At 41.5% G+C, this 22,701-nt stretch overlaps 1 protein-coding gene across 1 annotated transcript in view; it reads left to right on the top strand.

Moving 5' to 3' along the window:
- Positions 1-22,701, top strand: part of MRPS27 (mitochondrial ribosomal protein S27) — a 176,004-nt gene that overhangs the window by 44,659 nt on the left and 108,644 nt on the right. Inside the window, exons 3-4 of the mRNA XM_073624391.1 lie at positions 1,868-1,938; positions 2,482-2,540. Of these exons, the coding sequence (XP_073480492.1) occupies positions 1,868-1,938; positions 2,482-2,540 (130 nt within the window). The remainder of the gene's footprint in view (positions 1-1,867; positions 1,939-2,481; positions 2,541-22,701) is intronic.

Here is a 22,701-nt window from a genome sequence, read left to right on the forward strand (position 1 = left end):
TAGCTGGCACATAGCAATAGGTCCTTACGCGGCTTAGGGATCAGTGAAATAGAGGCATGTTGCATGTCCGCAGGGAGGCTGTGTCCATCTAAGACAGCATTAAAGGCCGTGATGAAGTAAGGCGCCAAGGAGTCTGATACTGTTTATAAGGGAGGGTAAATCCGTTGGGCCGGGAGCCTTACCACACTGAGTGTCTGCTATGGCCGATGCAAATTCCTCTACTGTAATGGGCTTAGAGAGATCCTCACGCTCTTCTGGAGTGAACGTAGGGAGATTGGATTCCCTAAGATAGTCACAGATGTCCGTAAAACTCCGGGACAGTGAACCATAAGTGGGAGGTTGGTCTAAATGATACAACTTCAAGTAAAAGTTGCGGAAACTCTCCGCTAGTTCTGGAGAAGAATGAACTTTAGAACCCAGCGACAAAAGTGGAGCTGGAACATATGTCTGTGAGCGCTTGGTGCATAAGGCATTGGCCAATAGGCGGCCGCACGTCTCTCCGTATTCGTAAAAAGAACGACGGGCCTTTAACAGAACATGTTTTGCTTCCTATAGAGAATGATCCCTTATGGCCTCCCGGAGTCTAACTAATTAAACTCACTTGGTGCCTTATCTGCATTTAATTAGCCTCAGAACCTGTGTAATTCAAAGGTGTTCGGGTTTAAAGGGATGAAGTGGCAACTCTAGTTCTAGATATTCTAAGGAATGGAGTCGAACGAGAAGGTCGGACAAGATTTTGTTGCAACGTTGTTTGGCCGCATGACCATGTTTAAATGATTCCCCTAATATAGCATTTGTGTGAAGACCACACAGAAATTGGATTATCCACAGAGCCTAAATTAGTAGAGAAGTATAAAGTAACCACTTCAGCCCCGGAAGATTTTACCCCCTTCCTGACCAGAGCACTTTTTACAATGTGGCACTGCATTGCTTTAACTGACAATTGCACAGTCATGCAATGCTGTACCCGAACTAAATTTGCATCTTTTTTTTCCCCACAAATAGAGCTTTCTTTTAGTTGTGTTTGATCACCTCCGTGGTTTGTATTTTTTTGCGCTATAAATAAAAATAGAGCGATTATTTTGAAAAAAAAAAACAATATTTTTAACTTTTTGCTATAATATCCCCAAAAATGTTTTTAAAAAACGAATTTCTTCATCAGTTTAGGCCAATATGTATTCTTCTACATATTTTTGGTACAAAAAATCGCAATAAACGTATATTGATTGGTTTGCACAAAAGTTATAGTGTCTACAAACTATGGGAAAGGTTTATGGCATTTTATTTTTTTTACTTAATGGCGGTGATCTGCGATTTTTAGCGGTATTGCAACAGACAAATTGGACACGTTTGACACATTTTTGGGACAATTGACATTTATACACCGATCAGTGCTTTAAATATGCACGGATTACTGTGTAAATGTCACTGGTAGGGAAGGGGTTAACAATAGGGGGCGATCAAGGGGTTAAATGATCAAAGGGGTCAAAGGATATGCCTCCTCTACCCTGGTAGAACAGGGATTTGTGTGTTTACACACACAAATCCCCATGCTGGCTCTCGTGCACGCGATCGCGCCCGCCGACTGCGCATCGGGTCCCCCGCCGTACCCGTACAGGGTTTCGCCCAGTAGAGCCATTGTTCCACAGTATATCTGCGTGAGCCATTCGGGAACCGGGTAATTTCCTTAAGAATATCTGCTGCAATTTCGGGATTTTTCAAGAGCGCCTCGTTGAGTCGCCACGTAGAAGTCTTGGGGGACGCTTGTGAGAGAGCACGTTAAACTTTTATTTTTAAAAATTCAAAATATTGAAGTTTGAAACTAATTTGTACTCATTTTTAACAAATCACGTTTGTGTCTTCACAGTTAATCTGGCATATCATATGGATAAGAACTATGAAAGGAAGTTTCCGGTTAGCTCCCTTACAATTGCACAGGTGAGTCCTGTAAATATTGCCTATAGGCTAACTGATTAAAAAAAAATACGTTTGAGCTATAAGATGTCATTTGAGTGTGCAACTATATGATTCTTCACTAGTCAATCTAGCAATGTTTTGTCTTTGATTGGTGGCATTTTTTATTTAAAGTGATTGTAAAAGCTCATTTTATTTTTCTATAAAAATAAATAACATGTTATACTTACCTCCTCTGTGCCGTGGATTTGCACAGAGCAGCCCGGATCCTCCTCTTCTCGGGTCCCTCTTCTATGTTGTTAAGTGGAACTCCAAGTCGTTCCAAACGAGGGTCCCAAATCTTGTGTGCAAACACCAGCTTTTCGCTACATTGGCAATCAAGCACGCCTTCCCCAATCTACAATGCAATGCAATGTTTTTATCTTTCACATGGCTACTAAGAGGAATAGTTCCCATTGATGAATATTTGAAATGTGTGCAATGTTAGATATGTTCGGTTGACTTATCAAATGAATTTACTTTAAAGGAGTTTTCAACTTTGCTGGATGCTTCTTTTTTCTTTTACAGTTTGTAGACAATATCCAATCAAGGGAAGAGATTGATCAGGCTGAATACTACTTGTACAAGTAAGTCATTATTATCTGGTGTTGTTAGTTCACACAGTTGCTCTGAAATAGCCTATTTATGTTCAAATCAAATCAATAATTCTCTTTGGTTTCCTGTTTGTAAGGCCGGTGGCTGCTATGCCTCCTATTGCCGCAGCCACTGGTCTTGGCACATCACTTCTGTAGTTCTTTTTCCAGGAAGCAGTGATGTAATTTAGCCCCTCTTGCTGTGGTGCGTGGACTGAGACTCTCAGACACATTCAACATGTACAGGCCCAGTGTACCTGCCCACATTCACTACAATTCCATGTGGTTGATGGGAACTGTAGTTTTCTTTTACTGCTGAGAGAGAGTAGAGGATATGATGTAATCCCTGCTGTTACACCTCCTCCTTGGCAGAGAAGATGCTATTATCGTTTGAATTGCGGAGAGGAGGTAATTAAAACTCAATTCGACTTTTTTCCTCAGTGGTAAGGATTTTGAAAATGTTATTACCTGGTTAGGGGGTGTAATAATGAGGGATGTCTTTTTGCTGATCCCAGATTTCTTCTTTAAAGTAGATTGCCAAAAGTGAAAAATCACCTATTTGAGTTGGGTCCTCCCAGTATGTGTAATGACACGGAGAGGTCCCAACTTCCTGCATTTCCATACTGACAACCACAGCAACTCTATCCTGCTCATGTTAAAACTAAGTAACCACAGCCTGGTAAAAAAAAAAAGAGTTGCAATATAAGATATCCGTATTTTGTTGTTGTGTTGCAGTACCAGATTTCACCATCAGGTAACAAATGCAGGCAAAATCTGTGTTTGCAGCAGTGTCTTAAAGCGAAGTTCCAGTCAATTGTTTGTTTAGTATAAGTCAGCAGCTACAAAAAACACACACTCACCTGACCCATGATCAAGTGATGCACTTACCACAGCCGTGTTCTCCCCGTGTCCTCCCTCGACGGCACCGGCATCTTCACTATGGGCACCCACCTGTGACAGCTCTTGGCTTCACAGCCGGGTGCCCACTGCACATGAGCAAGCGGCGGTACGCTCTGTGACTGGTCCCGAAGTCTTCTAGGACCTTTCATGTGTCCCAGAAGACTTCGGGAAGGAGAACTTCTGCTTCGGATCGCCTAAGGTGACTGGAATGGAAGTGGGAGCAGGTACCTGTCAAAATCGAGAACCTGCCCCCCCCCCCTCCTCCCCAAAAGCTCAGTTTCACAAATAGGAGCCGGGAAAGGGGGCCGTAAAGAGGAATTTCCATTTTTGGGTGGAACGCTGCATTAATAACAACTTGGGAGCTATGGACAATGTGTGCATGTCAGGTGCTGGGAGACAAACACAGAAAAATATTACATCCAGTTTTTTCTATTAAAAACACCATTTTTTTTTTGTTACTCATACATTACCTGCTTTCAACTATGCCAACCTTTCTCAACCTTTTTACCTTCCTAGGAACCCTTGAGTTAATTTTCAGGTTTTGGGGAACCCCTGCTAAAACCAATTCTTTGGGCAAGTGAAAAGAAAGTCCTCTTACAGTAGTGGTCAATATGCTACCTTTATGGACAGATGGAAAGATAATTGTTCTTATTCTGTTGGCTCTGCCAGGTAGGGTTAGCCCGAGACTATGCAATCACCATCAAATTGGAGGGCAGTCTGCCACAGCTCAAGGAATCCCTAGTAAACGCTTGAGAAACCCCTGCTGAGAATGGTTGAAGTCCACTGTTGAAAGCAATAGAGTTCTTAGTTTGCAATGAAAGGGTTTGATTTTGTTGTGTTTTAGAAACATCTCATACATACAGCTATGTTACAGATTACTGGGGACTGCAGCTACATTTTTGGGGTTTGGGACTCCTGGTGTGCAGAAACTCCAAAGCAACATTGGAGCAAAGAAGATGACCAGGTCTTGACAAACTGGTTTTTATGGGGACCAGAGTGCTGGTTGGAGATACCAAGAGACAATGTAGACAGGTATGGTGTTAGCAAAGGATACATTTTTATGGCTCCAGGATAATGGCATAGTACAGTACTGGTATCGGCATACTGATAATCAGGACCCCACACTTGATATTAGACCCTTGTAATCCCCACAGATCAACCTTTATAATGGAAATGAAAGAGACAGCACTCTTATCAAATCGAGGCTCTAATACACTGTACAGTTCTTTCAGTCTAATGCCTCATACACACGGTCGGATTTTCCAACAGGAACTGTTCGATGTGAGCTTGTTGTTGGAAATTCCGACCGTGTGTATGTTCCATCGGACATTTGCTGTCGGAATTTCCGACAACAAATGTTTGAGAGCAGGTTCACAAATTTTCCGACAAAAAACTTTTTTGTCGGAAATTCCGAGAGTGTGTACACAAGTCCAAGGCACAAAATTCCACGCATGCTTAGAATCAAGTATGAGACGGAAGCGCTTCATCTGGTAAAACTAGCGTTCGTAGTGGAGATAGCACATTCGTCACGCTGCAAATTATGAAGTCTTTCAATGCAGCACATTCTCTTCTTCTTTATAATGCTAGAATAATGAAGTTGCTTTGCTGCTGATATTCACACACAGTTCTGACAAACTGATTTCTTTTATTTCTCGTGATCTCCTGAATCTTTTTTTTTTTCCAGAATAATGTTTATTTTTTTATAGTGATCTCCATAATATTTTTTTGTCGTTTTGTGTGTCAAGTTACCACAACACCATTATTATCTTGTTTTTTTTAATCTCAAAGAGGTTGGTTGGTGTTGGTGTCCCTTGTTAATTTGACACAGCATTTTTGATATTTACCTGCCTACTCACAAACAAACTGTCCTTTTTTAACTAAAACACATAGCCAAGTATTTATAAAAAGAAAAGTAATTTATTAGGGGTCATAGCAAATTAAAGAGGAAGGCAACGCTGGATAAACTGTTGAAATTGGCAAAGCCTTTGTACCCCAGGGCAGACATCAATTATTTGACAGGCAAAATTGGTAGCCTGAGAAGTCCATTTAATATGGAGCACAATCCGGTCCAGGACTCTGAGAGATCGGGAGCAGCAGCAGATGACATATATGTCCCCAGGCTGTGGTCTTACAAAAGCCTCCATTTTTGCCAGGCCAGACCGAACCCAGGCCTTCACTCTCTTGACCTCCTTTCAGGCTGTGGTGTTAGAGATGTTGCCAGAGGTGGTGGAGGAGTATGGTCCAACTCACATACATGACGTTTATTGGTGAGTTGGCCCCTCACCCCCTTATTTAGGGGCTGAAATATGACCTCCTCACAGATGAGGTGTTGGTCCTCCTCTGTTTCTTGCATCTTACTGGCTGTCATACAGCCAAAGGCCTCCTGGATATTAGGGGTTGTTGTGAGGACCACAGTAGCCTGCCGTATTAAACCAAGCGCTGACTCCTCCACGTTCCTCTCCTTCCTGGGCCTTTTTGTTGGAAGGCAGAGAGGAGAAACCTGTGTTTAGGTCAGGTTACTGGGCACGGCCACCTCCTAGCTACTACTTTCCATGGCCACCTCCTGGCTGCCACTTTCTACGGCCTCCTCCTGGCTGAGACTTTCCTGTGTATGAAATGGGACATAGTTTTAGTTTTTTGATCATCAGTCACACACAGTTTAGAGCTCATGACTGTTGCAAATTGAATGTTAACAAATAGAAAAGACTATCATTCTGACCCCAGCATTTTTCATTCTTGTCCCAATCATTTTTGGCTACTACTGTCTATTGATATGTAAACCACTTTGTTCAATCAGAAATTAGTGATCAGTAATAGCATCTAGTTAACATCATTAAAATTTTGAACAGAAATATGTTGAACAATGCTATACCTGGCTCAAGCTGGGCTCCTCCACATCTTCCTGAGTGGAAGGCCCAGGTTATACGTCTGAAGCCTCATCTGATGTAAAAGGAAGTGTAGATAGTGATGGCCTGGGTTCACTCTGGTCTGACAAAAACCTCAGTCTGTCATAGTACCTGGGGGCATAAATGTCATCTGCTGCTGCTCCTGATCTCATGGAATCCTGGACCATTTTGCACTCCCTATTATACGTGCTCCTCAGGCCACCAATTTTGCACTTCAAATAGGTGATGTCTGCCATGGGAATCACCGGCTTCACCAATTCCAACAGTTGATCCAGCGCTGCCTTCCTCTTTAGTTTGTTATAAAATTGGTGTTTCATTTGCCACAGACATGGCAGCTCTCTGTACTTATCAATGAAGTTGGGGAGGAAGTCATGGTCATTAAATTTATCAATTTTATCTGCAAGACACAACACAAGACAAACTCTAATGTCAGGCTAAACTCTCCTAATCTTGTCCCAATATAGGCCTCAATATATAAAAACAGTATAAGCCACTAACCGCTGATGCCCCAAGTTAAAATTGTACCTTCGTTTGCACGATCAGTGCTTACGCTACTCCGTCCTCCACTCATTTAACGTAATTTGAAAGCCAAATTTTAAAGATGTGTCAACATGTGCTATCTGCCATCACGGGATATCAATGTACGCGTTTTGTGGGTGCAACACCTTCCTCGCAACTAAAGTAGATGAGACGAAGGGGTTGCACCCCCGAAACACAGCCATTGATCCCCCATGCTGGGAGAGCTAGCACATGTTAACATTAGGCATGGGATTAGGAGGGAAATCCACATTTTCACTCCCAATTTGTGTGCATCTTCAAAATTTGGCTTTTACAGGGGTGACATCACCCCATCTGATGAAGGCAAGATCAACACAGTTATGACATACTAATGTCACATATTGCCTTCAATTTATCCAAGTTGAACTTTGTAAGTTCCTGAGTTGTGTATGTTATGGTTTTAAACATGCCTGTTTAACCAAAAAAAGGATATTTCTACTGTCAAACATAAAAATGTTATACACCAAAGATGTTGGTTTGTTAAAAAACCCTTTTCTAACGCACGCATGTGAATGTGCTTTGAGTAAAATGTTTTATACAATGTGTGGCTTCTTCTTTCAATGCTCAATACCAGTAGGTATTTACTAAAGGCAAATTCACTTTGCACTACAAGTGCAGTTTTAGTGCACTTTCAAGGGCACTTTCAGTGCAAAGTGGATTTTGCTTTAGTAAATAACCCCCACAGTGCTCTAAAATTTGCACCAATCACGCCATTTTAGGGACTCAAAGCAATTAATTCATGCAGCTGAAAAGGATGATTATTTTTATCATTAATGCATTACATACATAACAACAAAAACAATGTGTGTGTGTGTGTAGCAGATCCACAACATAATAGTTAGCTGAAGAAGAGATTGCCACCTCATGTATCAAATAAATTACGTTTGCACTATTGAAGAAAATGGCCAAAAAAAAAGGCCATTGGAGAACCTAGGAGACAGATAAAAGAAACACAAGCAGTAAATCAAATGAAATATGAGTTCAGTTTATACCAAAAAAATTTATTTTAAAAATGTTTCAGATATTGGCTGGCATATCGATGGCCCCTCCTACCCGCAAAGTACTCGACATACTTCTGTCTAACTTCGAGGGCGCTTTGGGGGGGCAAGCCAGGACGACCAGGTTCAAGTGTCGTCAGATTTGTTTTTTGAAATCCGGCCTCAGCCCCAATTGAGGCCACATAGTTCATTGCATTTTTTCTGAGGTAATTGTGGACAATGCAGCAGGCAAGTACAATATGGTTCAGTTTATGTTCCACCATGTGTATTGCTGTCAGAAATAGGCGGAACCGGCTGGCCATTATTCCGAACGCAATCTCCACGACTCTTCTGGCTCTGGTCAGACAGTAGTTAAAAACCCTCTGCTCCGGGGTGAGAGTCCTCATGGGGAACGGCCGCATCAGGTGATCACCCAGCCCAAACACTTCATCAGCGACGAACACAAACTTAAGACTATCCACATTGTCTTCCGCAGGTGGCAAGCCCAAGCTGCCATTCTGGAGCTGTCTGTAGAACTCCATCTGGGCAATGGCTCCACAGCATGAACTCTGCGATGAGTATGTACCCACAACATGGCTAGAAAACGGTTGGCTGGTCAGAACAAACTAACAGAACGCACTGAAAATCAGAAAGGCCTGAGAAGCGCAAGCTGAAAATCAGAAACGAGCGGACAAGAATGCACTGGAAAACAGATACGAACTGACAACACACACTGAAGAACAGATACGAACCCACAAGAACAAACTGAAGAGCAATAAGAAACTGAAAAGCACGAGGCTGAAAAGCGCGAATCGTCTCTCACCAGACTTCTACTAACACGCGATTCGCAGAAGGAGCCCAAAGGGTGGCACACTTGGTATTGAACTTCCTTTTTATAGTGCCGGCGTACGTGTTGTACCTCAGCGCGTTTTTAGTGATCGGAATTTCTGACAACATTTGTGTGACCGTGTGTATGCAAGACAAGTTTGAGCCAACATCTGTTGGTTTTGTTTTCGGAATGTCCGATCGTGTGTACGAGGCATAACAGTGTAAACACGTTTACAGGTAGAAAGAGCAGAGGGCTGCCCTCATCAGTGTACTCCTGCTCCTTTACTGACCCACCCCAGGCTGGGACAGGTCCTGGGCCAAGCTTCTGGAAGGTCAGTGACCAGGTTGTGAGTTCTGCCTGGCAAGATTGTTTCGATCACAGGTTTAGCTGATTAGATCCTTTGGCAACTAAACCGTTACATTCACATTCAAGCTGTGTATATAGCAGTTTGCAAGGAGTTCAGTTTTAAGAACTACTACCTTAGTCTTTGACATCAGAGCAATTAAGTGGCAACTTGTTGTTTTTGAAAAAGATGGTTCTATTCTAATAACATCATATTGCTTTCCCTTCTTCTAGTTCAGGGGTCCCCAGACTTTCTACACAAAGGGCCAGTTTACTGTCCCTCAGACTTTAGGGGGACTAGACTTTGGCCAGTGGGAGTAGAAAATGCCCCATCGTCAGTGGGAGTAGACAATGCTTCAGGCTTGATGGTCAGTGGTGGTATTGGTGCCTCATCGTTGGTGTCAGTGGGAGGAATAGTGCCTTGGATCATTGGGTGGAACAATGCCTCAAGAGCTGGAAAAAGGCAAGCAAAGGGCCTCATCCAGGCCAATGGATTGCAGTTTGGAGACTACTGTTCTAGTTTATGCAAGAAGAATATAAGTCACAGTGCACACTGCAGCAGGCACAGTAATCTGAATACAAACTTTTTATTGGGGTACATACTGGATTAGGGTTGCAACGATACTGGGTTTTTTTTATCGGAAAACACGAGTATCGATACTTGTAGTCACCAATTACCGATACCTTTGCGGTGTGATTTGAGCCCATACAAAATGACTGGGCTCAAATCGCACCTAAAAAAGAATCCCCTGCGATTTGAACAGGAATACGTTGTGGTTCCTGTCCAAATTGCACATGGTTTCCTGCACCGCTTCTGTGTGAACCCAGGCTGAAGTTACTATGACAAGCCTGGATTTACACAGGATCGGTGGGGGAAATCGCATGTGATTCGGACAGGAATCGCGCTGCATGCCTGTTGAGATCACATGCAGTGCAATTTGAGCCAATAATTTTGTATGGGCTCAAATCGCACCATACTTGTGCTTGTACTTGTGCAAATGCTTGGTATCGGCACCGATATCAGTATCGGTGCAACCCTATACTGGATTATTGTAAAATTATCATTTATATCATGATACTCTTAGATTGTAAGCTCTAAGGAGCAGGGCCCCCTGATTCCTACTGTATCAAATTGTATTGTATTTGTACTGTCTACCCTCAAGTTGTAAAGCGCTACGTAAACTGTTGGCGCTATATAAATACTGTATAATAATAATAATAATAATAATATTCTGCTACTTGTTCATACTGTAAGAATTCATCTCCCAAAGCCAACTTTTATATTCAATAAATATTGTAAAGCACAAAATCAATGTATAGCATGTATCCTCAATCTACAGCTACTTTTCAATCAGTTACCATGCCAGGTCACTCCAAAATGTAATGCTGTAATATGCAAATATTGACTGTTTTTACATTGCTGTTGCTTTTTTAAATCTATATGGAAAATAAAATCTCACTACAAGAGAGTACCTGAATACAGAATAGTGAATAATGTGCAAAATGAACTGGATTCAAAGTATGTTTGTAAAGCATTTTGTGCATCAGGTAAAATAAAATAGCTCTTGATACATTAAGGAATGAAAATCCCAGTTATGTTCCTTTTTAAATGTAACATTCTTTCAACATTCATCCTTCCAATAGGGTTCTATTGTTAATGTATGTAATATGTATGTAAATTATAGATAACAGAAGCTTTTTAGGCCTGACATCCATCCATCACAATGATTGGAGAACATTACTGCCAGTCCCAGAATAGCTACGGCATCCTGACAGTCCTGAGATGTCAGCAAAGCAGAGTGTATAAGGTCTTCCCAATTAACTCCACCTAATCCAGACATCAAGGTAGAGAGAAAGTATCACCGCTCCAGGTGGGTCAGATAAGGGTAAAAAGCCTCTCCTCCAGTTAGAAGCCCAGGTACTGGCAATGCATATAGCAATTGGACATCGAAAGAAGTTCTGGACAGCCGCACTCCAAAAAAATATATTTTGCCTTTTATTCAAAAAAGTGTCATGTAAAATACAGGTCACAGCAGAGCGGAACAAAGCTTACGCGTTTCACACTACAAACAGCTTGATCATGACTGAGCCATGATTAAGCACTGTTTGTAGTGTGAAATGCGTAAGCTTTGTTCCGCTCTGCTGTGACTTGTATTTTAGATGACACTTTTTTGAATAAAAGGCTAAATATATTTTTTTGGAGTGCGGCTGTCCAGAACTTCTTTCGATGTCCAATAACTCCACCTAATGTTGAGATGCCTCTAGAATGCACGCAGTTTAGCTGAAGTGAATCTTCAATGTATTCTCTTTTTTTAGTTCTTTTTGTTTTTTGTTTTATTTACAAGGGTTTTTCAAAAAGTTTCCAAACATTTTTGTTTTAACTCTTATTAATTATAAAAAAAAGTACACCTCGTACTAAGTTATACAGACTTTTTCATTCCTAAAAACACTAGTGGTGGTTTGCCAAATTTCTTTGGTGCTGAATTTTTTTTTCGGTATTTAATATTTTGTATTTGATTCGATTGCATCAGGTGCCTGAGTGACCAATCACAAAGCACCAGCACTGTCACATGGGAGGAAGGGTTCAGAGCTGCATGCTCTCCCTTATACCTGGAAGTACCTGTGTTTTTTTGGGGGGGGGGGGTTTGTTTTATTTTTTCCTTCACTCCAGGTGGATAAATGGAACAGTGTGGATAGAATGGGGGAGTGAAGGGGAAGGTAAGCATAAGCAGTGGTGGAGGCCTGCCTGCAAAGAAAATATTTGCAGGTTCAGCTGCCTGTGCCACCAGTCTTTGTTCTGTTGAAAAGAAAAAGCTTACTGAAGAATCGTCAGCATTGAACACTTCTGGGAATGTTAGATGGAGACGCCTCTGCTGTCTGGTTTCATCTGCCTGGCCTCTACATCACTTCTGGACACAGTAGGGTCATAAGGCTGGTGGATTGAACCATGGCACTGAGCAGGGGAACAGACATCTGGCACATCCTAAACTGTCACATGCTGAAGATTCTTCTGTATCTCTTCAATAAATATCCATTCGCATTCCCTAACCAGTAATTATTTTTCCAGAACTGTTGCATTTTCTGTAATGGAAAGTCTTTTAGCTCCTAATGGCATTAGCTAATGTGGGAATTAGTTTGCAGACATATCATCAGAAGTACCCCCAAAATGAGTGATATAACCCCCCACTCAGCTTTTACCTATAACTATAATATTTGATTATCAGATTAAGGTAGATAGTCCTTATAATATTTATATATTGCCAGCTGGGTTTTGGATCACCAGGAGATAAGACTGGCAGCTAAGCTGTTGCCATGCATCTTCTGAAGCTGTTCATGTGTTAAAAGGCAGGGCATTAGTCATCTCATATCTCAGTCTGAGTCTATCCCATAAATCTTCATGTCAGCTTCACCATCTGAAATTATTTTATGCACATTGCATGTTTTCGGTAGTCCAGCAGAGGGCTCTGTTGTGCCTCTTTCATTGTGTAAGAAAGTTGTTATTGAATTTCCTTTATGGTTATCATTTATTCTTATAGTATTATTGCGAAAACATATCCCCTTTAGGATTTATATCTACATTACAAGGATTTAAGCCTCTGGTTCCCATCAGTGGCTCAAAGGACACATGCGGCCTTTTGCTGGCCCTCTTAGCATGAGCATTAATTTGCAAAGGGGCCTTTAATAACAGTAATCTCTAGCAGTTTCATGTAACATGTCTCTAGTTTCCGAATGTCTCATACAGCATTACTTTAGTCTCCAACCATTCCTGTGGAACAGTCCCATACAATTTCCTCTAATACATCTTTGGTTTATGACTGTCTTCTCAGTCGTTACATATAATAAATATATATGGCCCTTTTGAGAAATCAGGGGCCATATACCTCTGTACCTTGTAAGATTACAACCCCTGATTTAAGCCAACTTTATTACAGAACTTTACCTTCTTGTGTTCTTTATACAGTATATGGAGACAGGCCATTGTATCTAATGAATGCCTACCAACCCAAAAAATTGTGTTGCGCTGTGAATATACTCCAACAAACATGTATTAAATAATCAAAATCATATAGTGCTCATACACTGATGAGACTAAAGTGCTATAAGTGCAAAAAAGAAAATCCATCCATATATACAGTGCATCCTGAAAGTATTTACAGCGCTTCACTTTTTCCACATTTTGTTATGTTACAGCCTTATTCCAAAATGAATTAAATTCATTATTTTCCTCAAAATTCTACAAACAATACCCCATAATGACAAGGTGAAAGAAATTTGTTTGATATCTTTGCAAATTTATTAACAATAAAAAAACGAAAAAAATCCCATGTGTATTCACAGCCTTTGCAATGACAAACATTTGTCTCAAAATTGAGCTCAAGTACATCCTGTTTCCACTGATCATCTCTGAGCTGTTTCTACAACTTGATTTGAGTCCACCTGTGGTAAATTCAGTTAATTGGATATGATTTGGAAAGGCACGCACCTGTCTATATAAGGTCCCACTGTTGACAGGGCATGTCAGAGCACAAACCAAGCCATGAAGTCCAAGGAATTATCTGTAGACCTCCGAGACAGGATTGTATTGTGGCACAGATCTGGGGAAGAGTACAGAAAAATTTCTGCAGAATTGAATGTCCCAGTGAGCACAATGGCCTCCATCATCTGTAAATGGAAGAATTTGAACCACCAGAGCGGCCCGCCCGGCCAAACTGAGCAATCGAGGGAGAAGGGCCTTAGTCAGGGAGGTGACCAAGAACTCGATGGTCACTCTGACAGAGCTCCAGAGTTTCTCTGTGGAGAGAGGTGAACCTACCAGAAGAACAACCATCTCTGCAGCACTCCACCAATCAGGCCTGTATGGTAGAGTGGCCAGACAGAAGCCACCATTCTGTAAAAGACACATGACAGCTCACCTGGAGTTTGCAAAAAGGCACCTGAAGGACTCTCAGACCATGAGAAAATTATCTGGTCTGATGATACAAAGATTGAACTCTTTGGCCTGAATGGCAAGCATCATGTCTGGAGGAAACCAGGCCACCACTCATCAGCTGGTCAATACAATCAGTGAAGCATGGTGGTGGCAGCAACATACTGTAGGGATGGTTTTCAGTGGCAGGAACTGGGACACTAGCCAGGATTGAGGGAAAGATGAATGCAGCAATGTACAGAGCCTTGATGAAAACCTGCTCCAGAGCACTCTGGACCTCAGACTGGAGCGAAGGTTCATCTTCCAACAGAACAACGACCCTAAGCACATAGCCAAGATAACAAAGGAGATGCTACAGGACAACTCTGTTAATGTCCTTGAGTGACCAAGCCAGAGCCCAGACTTTAACCCAAATGAACATCTTTGGAGAGATCTGAAAATGGCTGTGCACTGACGCTTTCCATCCAACCAGATGGAGCTTGAGAGGTTCTGCAAAGAAGAATGGGAGAAGCTGCCCAAAAATATGTGTGCCAAACTTGTGGCATCATATTCAAAAAGACTTGAGGCTGTAATTGGTGCCAAAGGTGTTTCAACAAAGTATTGAGCAAAGGCTGTGAATACTTATGTACGTGGGATTTTTTTTCATTTTTATTTTTAATAAATTTGCAAAGATTTCAAACAAACTTCTTTCATGTTGTCATTATGGGGTATAGTTTGTAGAATTTTGAAGAAAATAATGAATTGAATCCATTTTGGAATAAGGCTGAAACATATCAAAATGTGGAAAAAGTGAAGCGCTTTGAATACTTTCCGGATGCACTGTACATGTAAAGCTGTAAATGTGCATTGATAAATAATAATATTCAATAAAGTGCCAAGTAAGGTATACAAATTAAATAATTTTCAATTGAAAGTGCAAACTATTTAGTGCAAAGCATAAAAAACTTCAAATAATGTTCATTCAAAATGCCAAATCTTCAAATGTGGTATAAAATTGGTAAATGAAATAGACCGAAGAATCCCAATTCCAAATGCTGGTGGTGACACAGGTGCTCCACACGTGCTTAATTACAGTCCAAAAGTGCTCCAAGTGATCCCTTGTCCATGCTCCACCATATATAATAATGAATGGACGCTTACCAGATAAGGAAACCCCAAACCAGGTCTAGCCACGCATTAGTGGGCAACACCTCCCCACAGTGGGTATGCAGGTAACACTCCCTTCACAGGACCCCTTTGTTGGATGGGTCATCAAAAAGATCACCCGATAATGCGGCCGGTAAGTTGCCACCATTCATTAACGAGGCATGTATATAAAAAAGGAACACAATCGCTCATTGCGCAATTTCCCAGCATAAGAAATCTATTAAAAGAACAATATTCTACTCACAAGTAAATAAATAAATCAGGCATTCAGAAATTATCGTCCCATGCCCCAGTGGGCGTGCTGATGTCACCGCTATGTCCTCCAACCCAACCCTCAGGGTTGGAGGACATAGCCATGGCGTCAGCACGCCCGTCTGGGCGCAGGATGATAATTTCTGAATGCCTTCATTTCTTAATGTATTTGGAATAGGAGTTTCTCAGTCTATATCATTTACCAATTTTATGCCACATTTGAAGATTTGGCATTTTGAATGAACATTATTTAAGTTTTCTGTGTTTGGAATTTGCACAGAATACATGCACATGTTTACAGCTTTACATGTATATATGGATGAATTTCTTGTTTGCACTTATAGCACTTTATTCTCATCAGTGTATGAGCACTACATGATTTTGAATATTTAATACACGTTTGAGTATATTCACAATGCAACCCCTTTTTTTTTGATTGCTATGTTTTGGCATTGGGATGTGCAATATAGTGAGTGCAGCTGTTTATTAATCATTAATCACTGATTTTAGATCATCAGACTCAGCGCCAAGTATCTTCTTTGTTTATACATTATCAAATTTGAACCCTGGGCTCTAACAAACAGTACCCTTGCGGCAGCCCCCTTCCGCCCATCACTGCAAAGGTTAAATTCTGTTATTTTAAAGGTTAGAGAAAAGGGCTGTATTACTTGCCCTATTCCTTGTTCCAACAGGCTACTTGCTGTCCTCTTCTCTTCAAAGTTCTGGCCTGTAGGCAGTCACTTGGCTATTAACTCTTTACTATACATGGAGGGGCAAGTGTGCAACCATGTGGGGCTTGGAAAGGAGGCTGCAGAGACCCAGTCGCACAAATAGAGGGGGCTTACTGGAGCATAAAATTCGGTAAGAATTACTCCTTATCCGGGCAATCTTTAGACATAATGAGCATTGAAAGTTTATGTGAACCCTCATATGCTATAAGGAAGGGTGCATAGCCAATACGTGTTAGCATCTACTGTATTGTGCTTTTATACATGTAGCCAATAAAGAATTTTCTTACAAGAGCACTACAAGTTGCTGGCTTTCATCTAATATGTAAACCCTTATCTTGTAAAATACCCCAATCAGTTAAAAATGGAAGCAAAATGCAAAAACATTTGTGTATATATTATAAGCAAAATTCTAAATACCTTTTTTTTTTCATTTTTTTTTTTTTTTTTTTTTTTGTTTGTTTAAGAAGTGATCACATAATTTTTTGTTTTCAGCTGCATATGGAGTTTAGAGAGGTGGGTTGGAAAAACAGCATTTAACTGGTCTTCCCAGTGAATGGCTGCGCAAGAGTGGAGGGGAGGGCACACTTTGAAGGATGTGCTGCGATTCCTAGCCTGGTTCGTGTGAAGTAGGCAGAGGGACTGTCAGGAACACCAGGGATTTCACACAAAGGAAGCAATACAAAGAGAACTGGATACCTTTTAACACATGTACATTGTGTACAGGCAATACAGACACATATATATAAAATATGGGGGTATCATTTTTTTTAACCCTTGCATCATGGGGGGGGGTCCAGCCTGATTACAGCTTTAAATGTATTTTTTAAATGCAGGCAGTGTAAGTATAGGGATTTAACCTGATATTAGCCTCTTATGCCGCGTACACACAGTCGGAATTTCCGACGGGAAATGTTGGATGTGAGCTTGTTTGGCGGTAAGTCCGATCGTGTGTATGCTACATCAGACATTTGTTGTCGGACTTTCCGCCAACAAATGTTGGCTAGCATGTTCTCAAATTTTGCGCCAACAAATGTTTGTTGTTGGACTTTCCGATCGTGTGTACACAAGTCCGTCTGACAAAAGTCCAAAGTACAAACACGCATGCTCGGAATTAAGGATGAGCCGGAAGCGCTCGATCTTGTAAAATTAGCGTTTGTAATGGAGATATCATATACGTCTTGTATGTCACTACGTTCGTAATTGTTGGCCAACATTTGTGTGACCGTGTGTATGCAAGACAAATTGGAGCCAACACCCTTCGAACAAAATTCCACGGTTTTGTTGTCGGAAAGTCTGATCATGTGTACGGGGCATTACAGTCTCTGTACAGCAAGCTGAAGTGTAAAATTAAGGAGCAGTACAAGGAGCCAATTGGTTTGTGCCGACATGAAGCATGCTAATAGTGAAGGGAAAGTAGAATGACAGAGACCTGACCTCATCACTGTCCTGCTTCTGTTTTTACTGTCCAGTCACAGGTTGGGGGTGGGTCCAGGACCACCTGGGCTCAGAGGAAGCAGATTGAGTGATGTGGCCGTCAGACTAAGGACATCTAATGGCAGAAAAAAGTCATCTTTTCATTGAAGGTGAATATTGCTGCAAAATCTAGTTTTGTTAATTTATCTGTTTATTTTTATCTAGTTATTTTTACCTGGAGGGTCTCCAAAGGGAATATGGTACTGAATGTAAAACAGTGCAGCAGTTATTTGTTAAAGTTGTTAAAGTTCAGCATAAATGACTGTGTTGTATAGACTGAAAATCTGAAAGTGTTTCTGCAAAGTTTTGGCCTTTGTAAGTAACCATGAGCTTCTAAAAAGGGTCACAGCCCATGTTATTAGTCATTTTTGTAGTTGCTCCCCAAATGGCAAGCAGTATATAGAAGTGAGGCCTAACCCTCCTCTTGATTCCTGTTAGCCGGCAATTCAGCAGTCTAGTTAGCGTCTTCTATTGACACGGATGGATGGGAGACTGTTCAAAATGAACAAAAAAAGCTTTTTATTTGAATGCAATTTGTCCATTCTCTGAAAAGTGGCGTAAGGCTATTAGGGATGGACATTTTGCACCAATTATGCCATGCCATGCTCCGCTGAATGCTAATGTCCAGAAGAGAAAAAAAAAATGGGAAGCTAATTCTGTGTAAGGAGAATAATGAGGGTGTTGCATGCAAGCCAGGAGGAGACAAAGCTTTCTGCTGGAGGATCACAGCAGTCGGGCACAAAACACATTTACCGGCATGGAAACTGTGAGACACAATAAGCTGGGACAAAGGACTGGAAGGCAATTCGTAGAGCCATTTCTACAACAGAACAGCAGCTTTAATAATACATTCAGATAGAAAGATTTCTTTAACTACAAACTTGTTACGGTAGTATGCGTATTTGTACAGCCTTGACTGCCTGGGAATGACTTTGTGACCCATTAAGCCTATACTGTGCTACATATAATTTTTGTCCAGAGTTTTAGCAAAATTCAAGTGTAACAAAAGTGCCAAAGCCATATTTTGAAAAAAAAAAATTTTTTTTTTTAAGTAACAGGCAGAAATGAGCCATAGGCTACTAATGTGAGCAAGTACATGCAACAGCTAAAATCATACATAGAAACATAGAAAAGTGACAGCAGAAAAAAGACCAAGTGGTCGATCGAGTCTATCTTTTTAAAACATGAGATATATATATAATTATTTATTTATGTTTTTGTTAACTTTTTTGTATAGCTCGGTTTGTCCCAAGCATGTTTGAAGCCATTTACTGTTGACTGTCTCATTACCTCTGCTGGAAGTCTATTCCAAGCATCCACTACCCTTTCAGTAAAATAATACTTTCTAAGATTAGTTTTGAACTTTTCTCCAGTAAGTTTAAAGTTATGTAACCCTGTGTTGTTGCTCTTGGCTTCATATTGAAAATACTGTCCTCTTGAACCTTTTTCACCCCCTTGATGTATTTGAAATCACATTTAGTTTTGGATATAATTATAAGCATTTCTAGTCGGATTTTTACGGCTATCTGTGGCTCTGATAGAGACTTACCCTCATTTCCTGTCCTACTGACAACAGGTTTGCCAGACAGGAAATGTAGAAAAGTCTGCAATAGGGACACAGATAGGAATAAAAAGCTGACAGGGGTTTTAGCCTTTCCCATACTTTACTAAAAAAAAGCATTTATCTTTCTGTCTGTGGTGTTGTTGGAGAGTTATCCTCACTTCCTGTCTGGTAAAATGTCAGTAGGACAGGAAGTGAGGGTAAATTTTCAAACCAAACCCTGGATATCATTAAAACCTGACCAGGATTCAAAATCTCCCCTGCTTTATTCCCAAGAAATTGTTTTCTATACTTTAAAGGCACTGTGCTGGAATGTAAACTGAGCTGCGCATGCACTATGTTCTGCAGAAGATACTTGGCAAGCAGCTAATTTTACATGTTATTGCAGAAGATTACATACATTGCAATAAAGAGCCTGCCTGTTCACAGTTTTTTTAGTATTACATTTATTATTACATAGTCTAATATTCTAGCATTTGTATGAAAATTCTCAGTATGTTCGATGACCTGACGAATGTCTTAGTATTGTAAGCTGTACTGAGCAGGGCTATGATTTCTCCTGTATTGAATTGTATTGTAACCATACTGTCTGCCCTCACGCTGTAAAGCGCTGCGCAAACTGTTGGCACTATATAAATCCTGTATAGTAATAATAATGTTGTTCAAAAAAACTTCAGAAACGTCAAAATTTCATTTGCTTTAACACTCAATTTTGGAATGGATGTAATTTCCCAAACAAAAATGACATACATAGAAATTTGTTCGTAAAAAAAATTCCATCCTGCTTCTTCGAATTTCCTTGCTGCTTAGGTTGAAAACAAGTGCTAATTTGACCCCAGTAATGATTACAGAATATATTCTTTAACCACTTCAGCCCCAGAAGGATTTGCCCCCTCAAGGACCAGGCCATTTTTTGCGATACGGCACTGCATCGCTTTACCTGACAATTGCGCGATCGTGCGATGCTGTACCAAACAAAATTGACGTCCTTTCTTTTCCACAAATAGAGCTTTCTTTTGGTGGTATTTGATCACCTCTGCAGTTTTTATTTTTTGCACTATAAACAGAGTGACCATTTAGAAAAAAAACTATTTTTTTTACTTTTTGCTAATACTGTCAGAAACCATGAACCAGACCGAGACAGACAGAAGTACAGTAAAATCACACTTGTTTATTAAATAAAAATAGAAAGGTAAATAGAGTATGCGTAGTCAAAGCATAGCCAGAGTCCAGTAACCGGATCGGGTAGTCAGCCAAGCCAGAGTTCAGTAATCAGATCGGGTAATCAGCCAGGCCAGAAGTCAGGGATCCAAGTAGAGGAACAGCAAGCAGGATAAGGAGCCAGAAGGGATGTCAGCAAAGCCAGTCTTTAAACAGGAACGCAGGAGATAGTCTCTTGTGATGTGACCAAGGCGAGACTGACGAGCAAATCCACAACAGCTCGTTTAATTGTGGAGAGAGATGAGAGCTGGCAATTAGCTGACAGCTGAGCGGCCAGCTCAGAGAAGGAAGGGCTGAGCCTGCCCTGACAAATACAGATCCAAAAAAAATAATTTTTTCATCAGTTTAGGCTGATATATATTCTTCTACATATTTTTGGTAAAAAAAAAACGCAATAGGCGTATATTGATTGTTTTGCAAAAAACTTATTGCATCTACAAACTACAGGATAGATTTAGGGACTTTTATTTTTTAATTATTTTTACTGGTAATGCCGGTGAACTGTGATTTTTAGCGGGACTAGGACATTGCGGTGGACAAATCTGACCCCAAATGACACTTTTTGGGGACCAGTGCACTGAAAAATGCACTGATCAATGTAAAAATTACACTGGCAGGGAAGGGGGTAAATACTAGGGGGTGACCAAGGGGTTAAGTGTGTTCCCTGGGTGTGTTCTAACTGTAGGGGGGGGGGGCTGCCTGGGACATGACAGAGATCACTGTTCCCGATCAATGGGAACAGTAGATCTCTGTCATGTCTCCTGTTAGAATGGGGATCGGCTTTGTTTACAAAGGCGGATCCCCATTCTGCCTCTGTATTCCACGATCGTGGGTCACCGGCAGACATGCTATCGCGCCTACGTGAGCTGGCGTACAGCTACGGCAATTTGGGCAGGAGAGCCGACCTGTCGCCGTATAACAAAGGCAGCTGGTCGGCAAGCAGTTAAAGTGGAGTTCCACCCAAAAATGGAACTTCTGCTTTTCGGATTTCCCCCCCCCTCCGGTGTCACATTTGGCACCTTTCAGGGGGGAGGGGGTAGCAGATACCTGTATAATCCACTTATTTGCTCCCACTTCTGGGCATAGATCGCCGCAGTATCCGTGGCGATCTACGCCATGTCCTGCCCCGCTGTCTTCTGGGAGACACACAGGTCCCAGAAGCCGCAAGGCTTCACTTCCTGATTCCCTTACCGAAGATGCCGGCGCCTGCACCCGGGAGCCGAGGGTCAGATCGGCTTCGGGTGAGGACATCGTGGGCTCCCTGGACAGGTAAGTGTCCTGATGTTAAAAGTCAGCAGCTGCAGTATTTATTTATTTGTAGCTGCTGACTTTTTTAATTAATTTTTTTTTTTTTCGGCGGAACTCCGCTTTGAATGAAAACTTTCAACTGCACTTAGGCCTCATGCACACTGGACATTTTGCTATCTTTCCTAGACTCCTTTCCTCCTGGCAGCAGTACATACAATGTTTGTTACATGTTGTCAATATGGACACAAACCCATGAAGTCCCATTCATTTTTTTTTGTTTCTGCTAAACGTGTTTAGGCACATAAAGCATTTTTTCTGCCAAAATGCCGCTGCTCCTGGATAGACTGGCTGTGGGGTTATTTTTCTGTCTCTAAACGCCCCTGTGTCTGAACTCCTGTAAACACCTATGTGTGCATAGACACATAAGCTAACATGCAGGGGCATTTAGAGGCAGGAAAAAAAAACGCCACGAGAAGCATCATAAAAAAGTCCAGTGTGCACGAGGTCTTATACTTTCGAAGTGTTAGTTCTCTTTATCAAAAAACTGCCAATGCAGGTTAGGGGTGCCTGTAGATAAAAAGAAACTGTTCAGCTTTAACCAAAGATAAACAATGCCCTTGCTGAATGTGTAGGCCAGGGGTTGGCAACCTACAGCCCGTGGGTCGCACCCAGCCCACCGCCTCTAAATGTCTGGCCCGTCAGTGCATGTGATGAAGTTATGTGCACCCGGCCCGTGGACATTTTAAGTAAGAGCGGAGCAGAAAGCTGAATGAGAACACGGGAGAGGCACACAGCAGCGCTGATAAGACAACGGGAGCTTCCCCAGTTAACTTTCCAGGTGATGGGTTGCTAGGTGGTCCTAGAAACCCATCACCAGCTTGTAAATTAACTCCTGAAGCTCCCACTGTCTTATCAGCACTGCTGTGTGTTTCTCCCGTGTTCTCAGTCAGCTTCCTGCTCCGCTCTGCTCTGTGTCCCTCTCTGCTTGGGGCAAGGTAGGAAAGGGCAGAGCTGCGGGGGGAGGAGGCTGTGTAATATGCAGGGGGTGTGTGGGGGGGCGGTGTAATATGCAGGGGGTGTGTGT

This window comes from Aquarana catesbeiana, linkage group LG01 (genome assembly GCF_042186555.1).
Source record: "Aquarana catesbeiana isolate 2022-GZ linkage group LG01, ASM4218655v1, whole genome shotgun sequence".
NCBI classification, from domain to species: domain Eukaryota; kingdom Metazoa; phylum Chordata; class Amphibia; order Anura; family Ranidae; genus Aquarana; species Aquarana catesbeiana.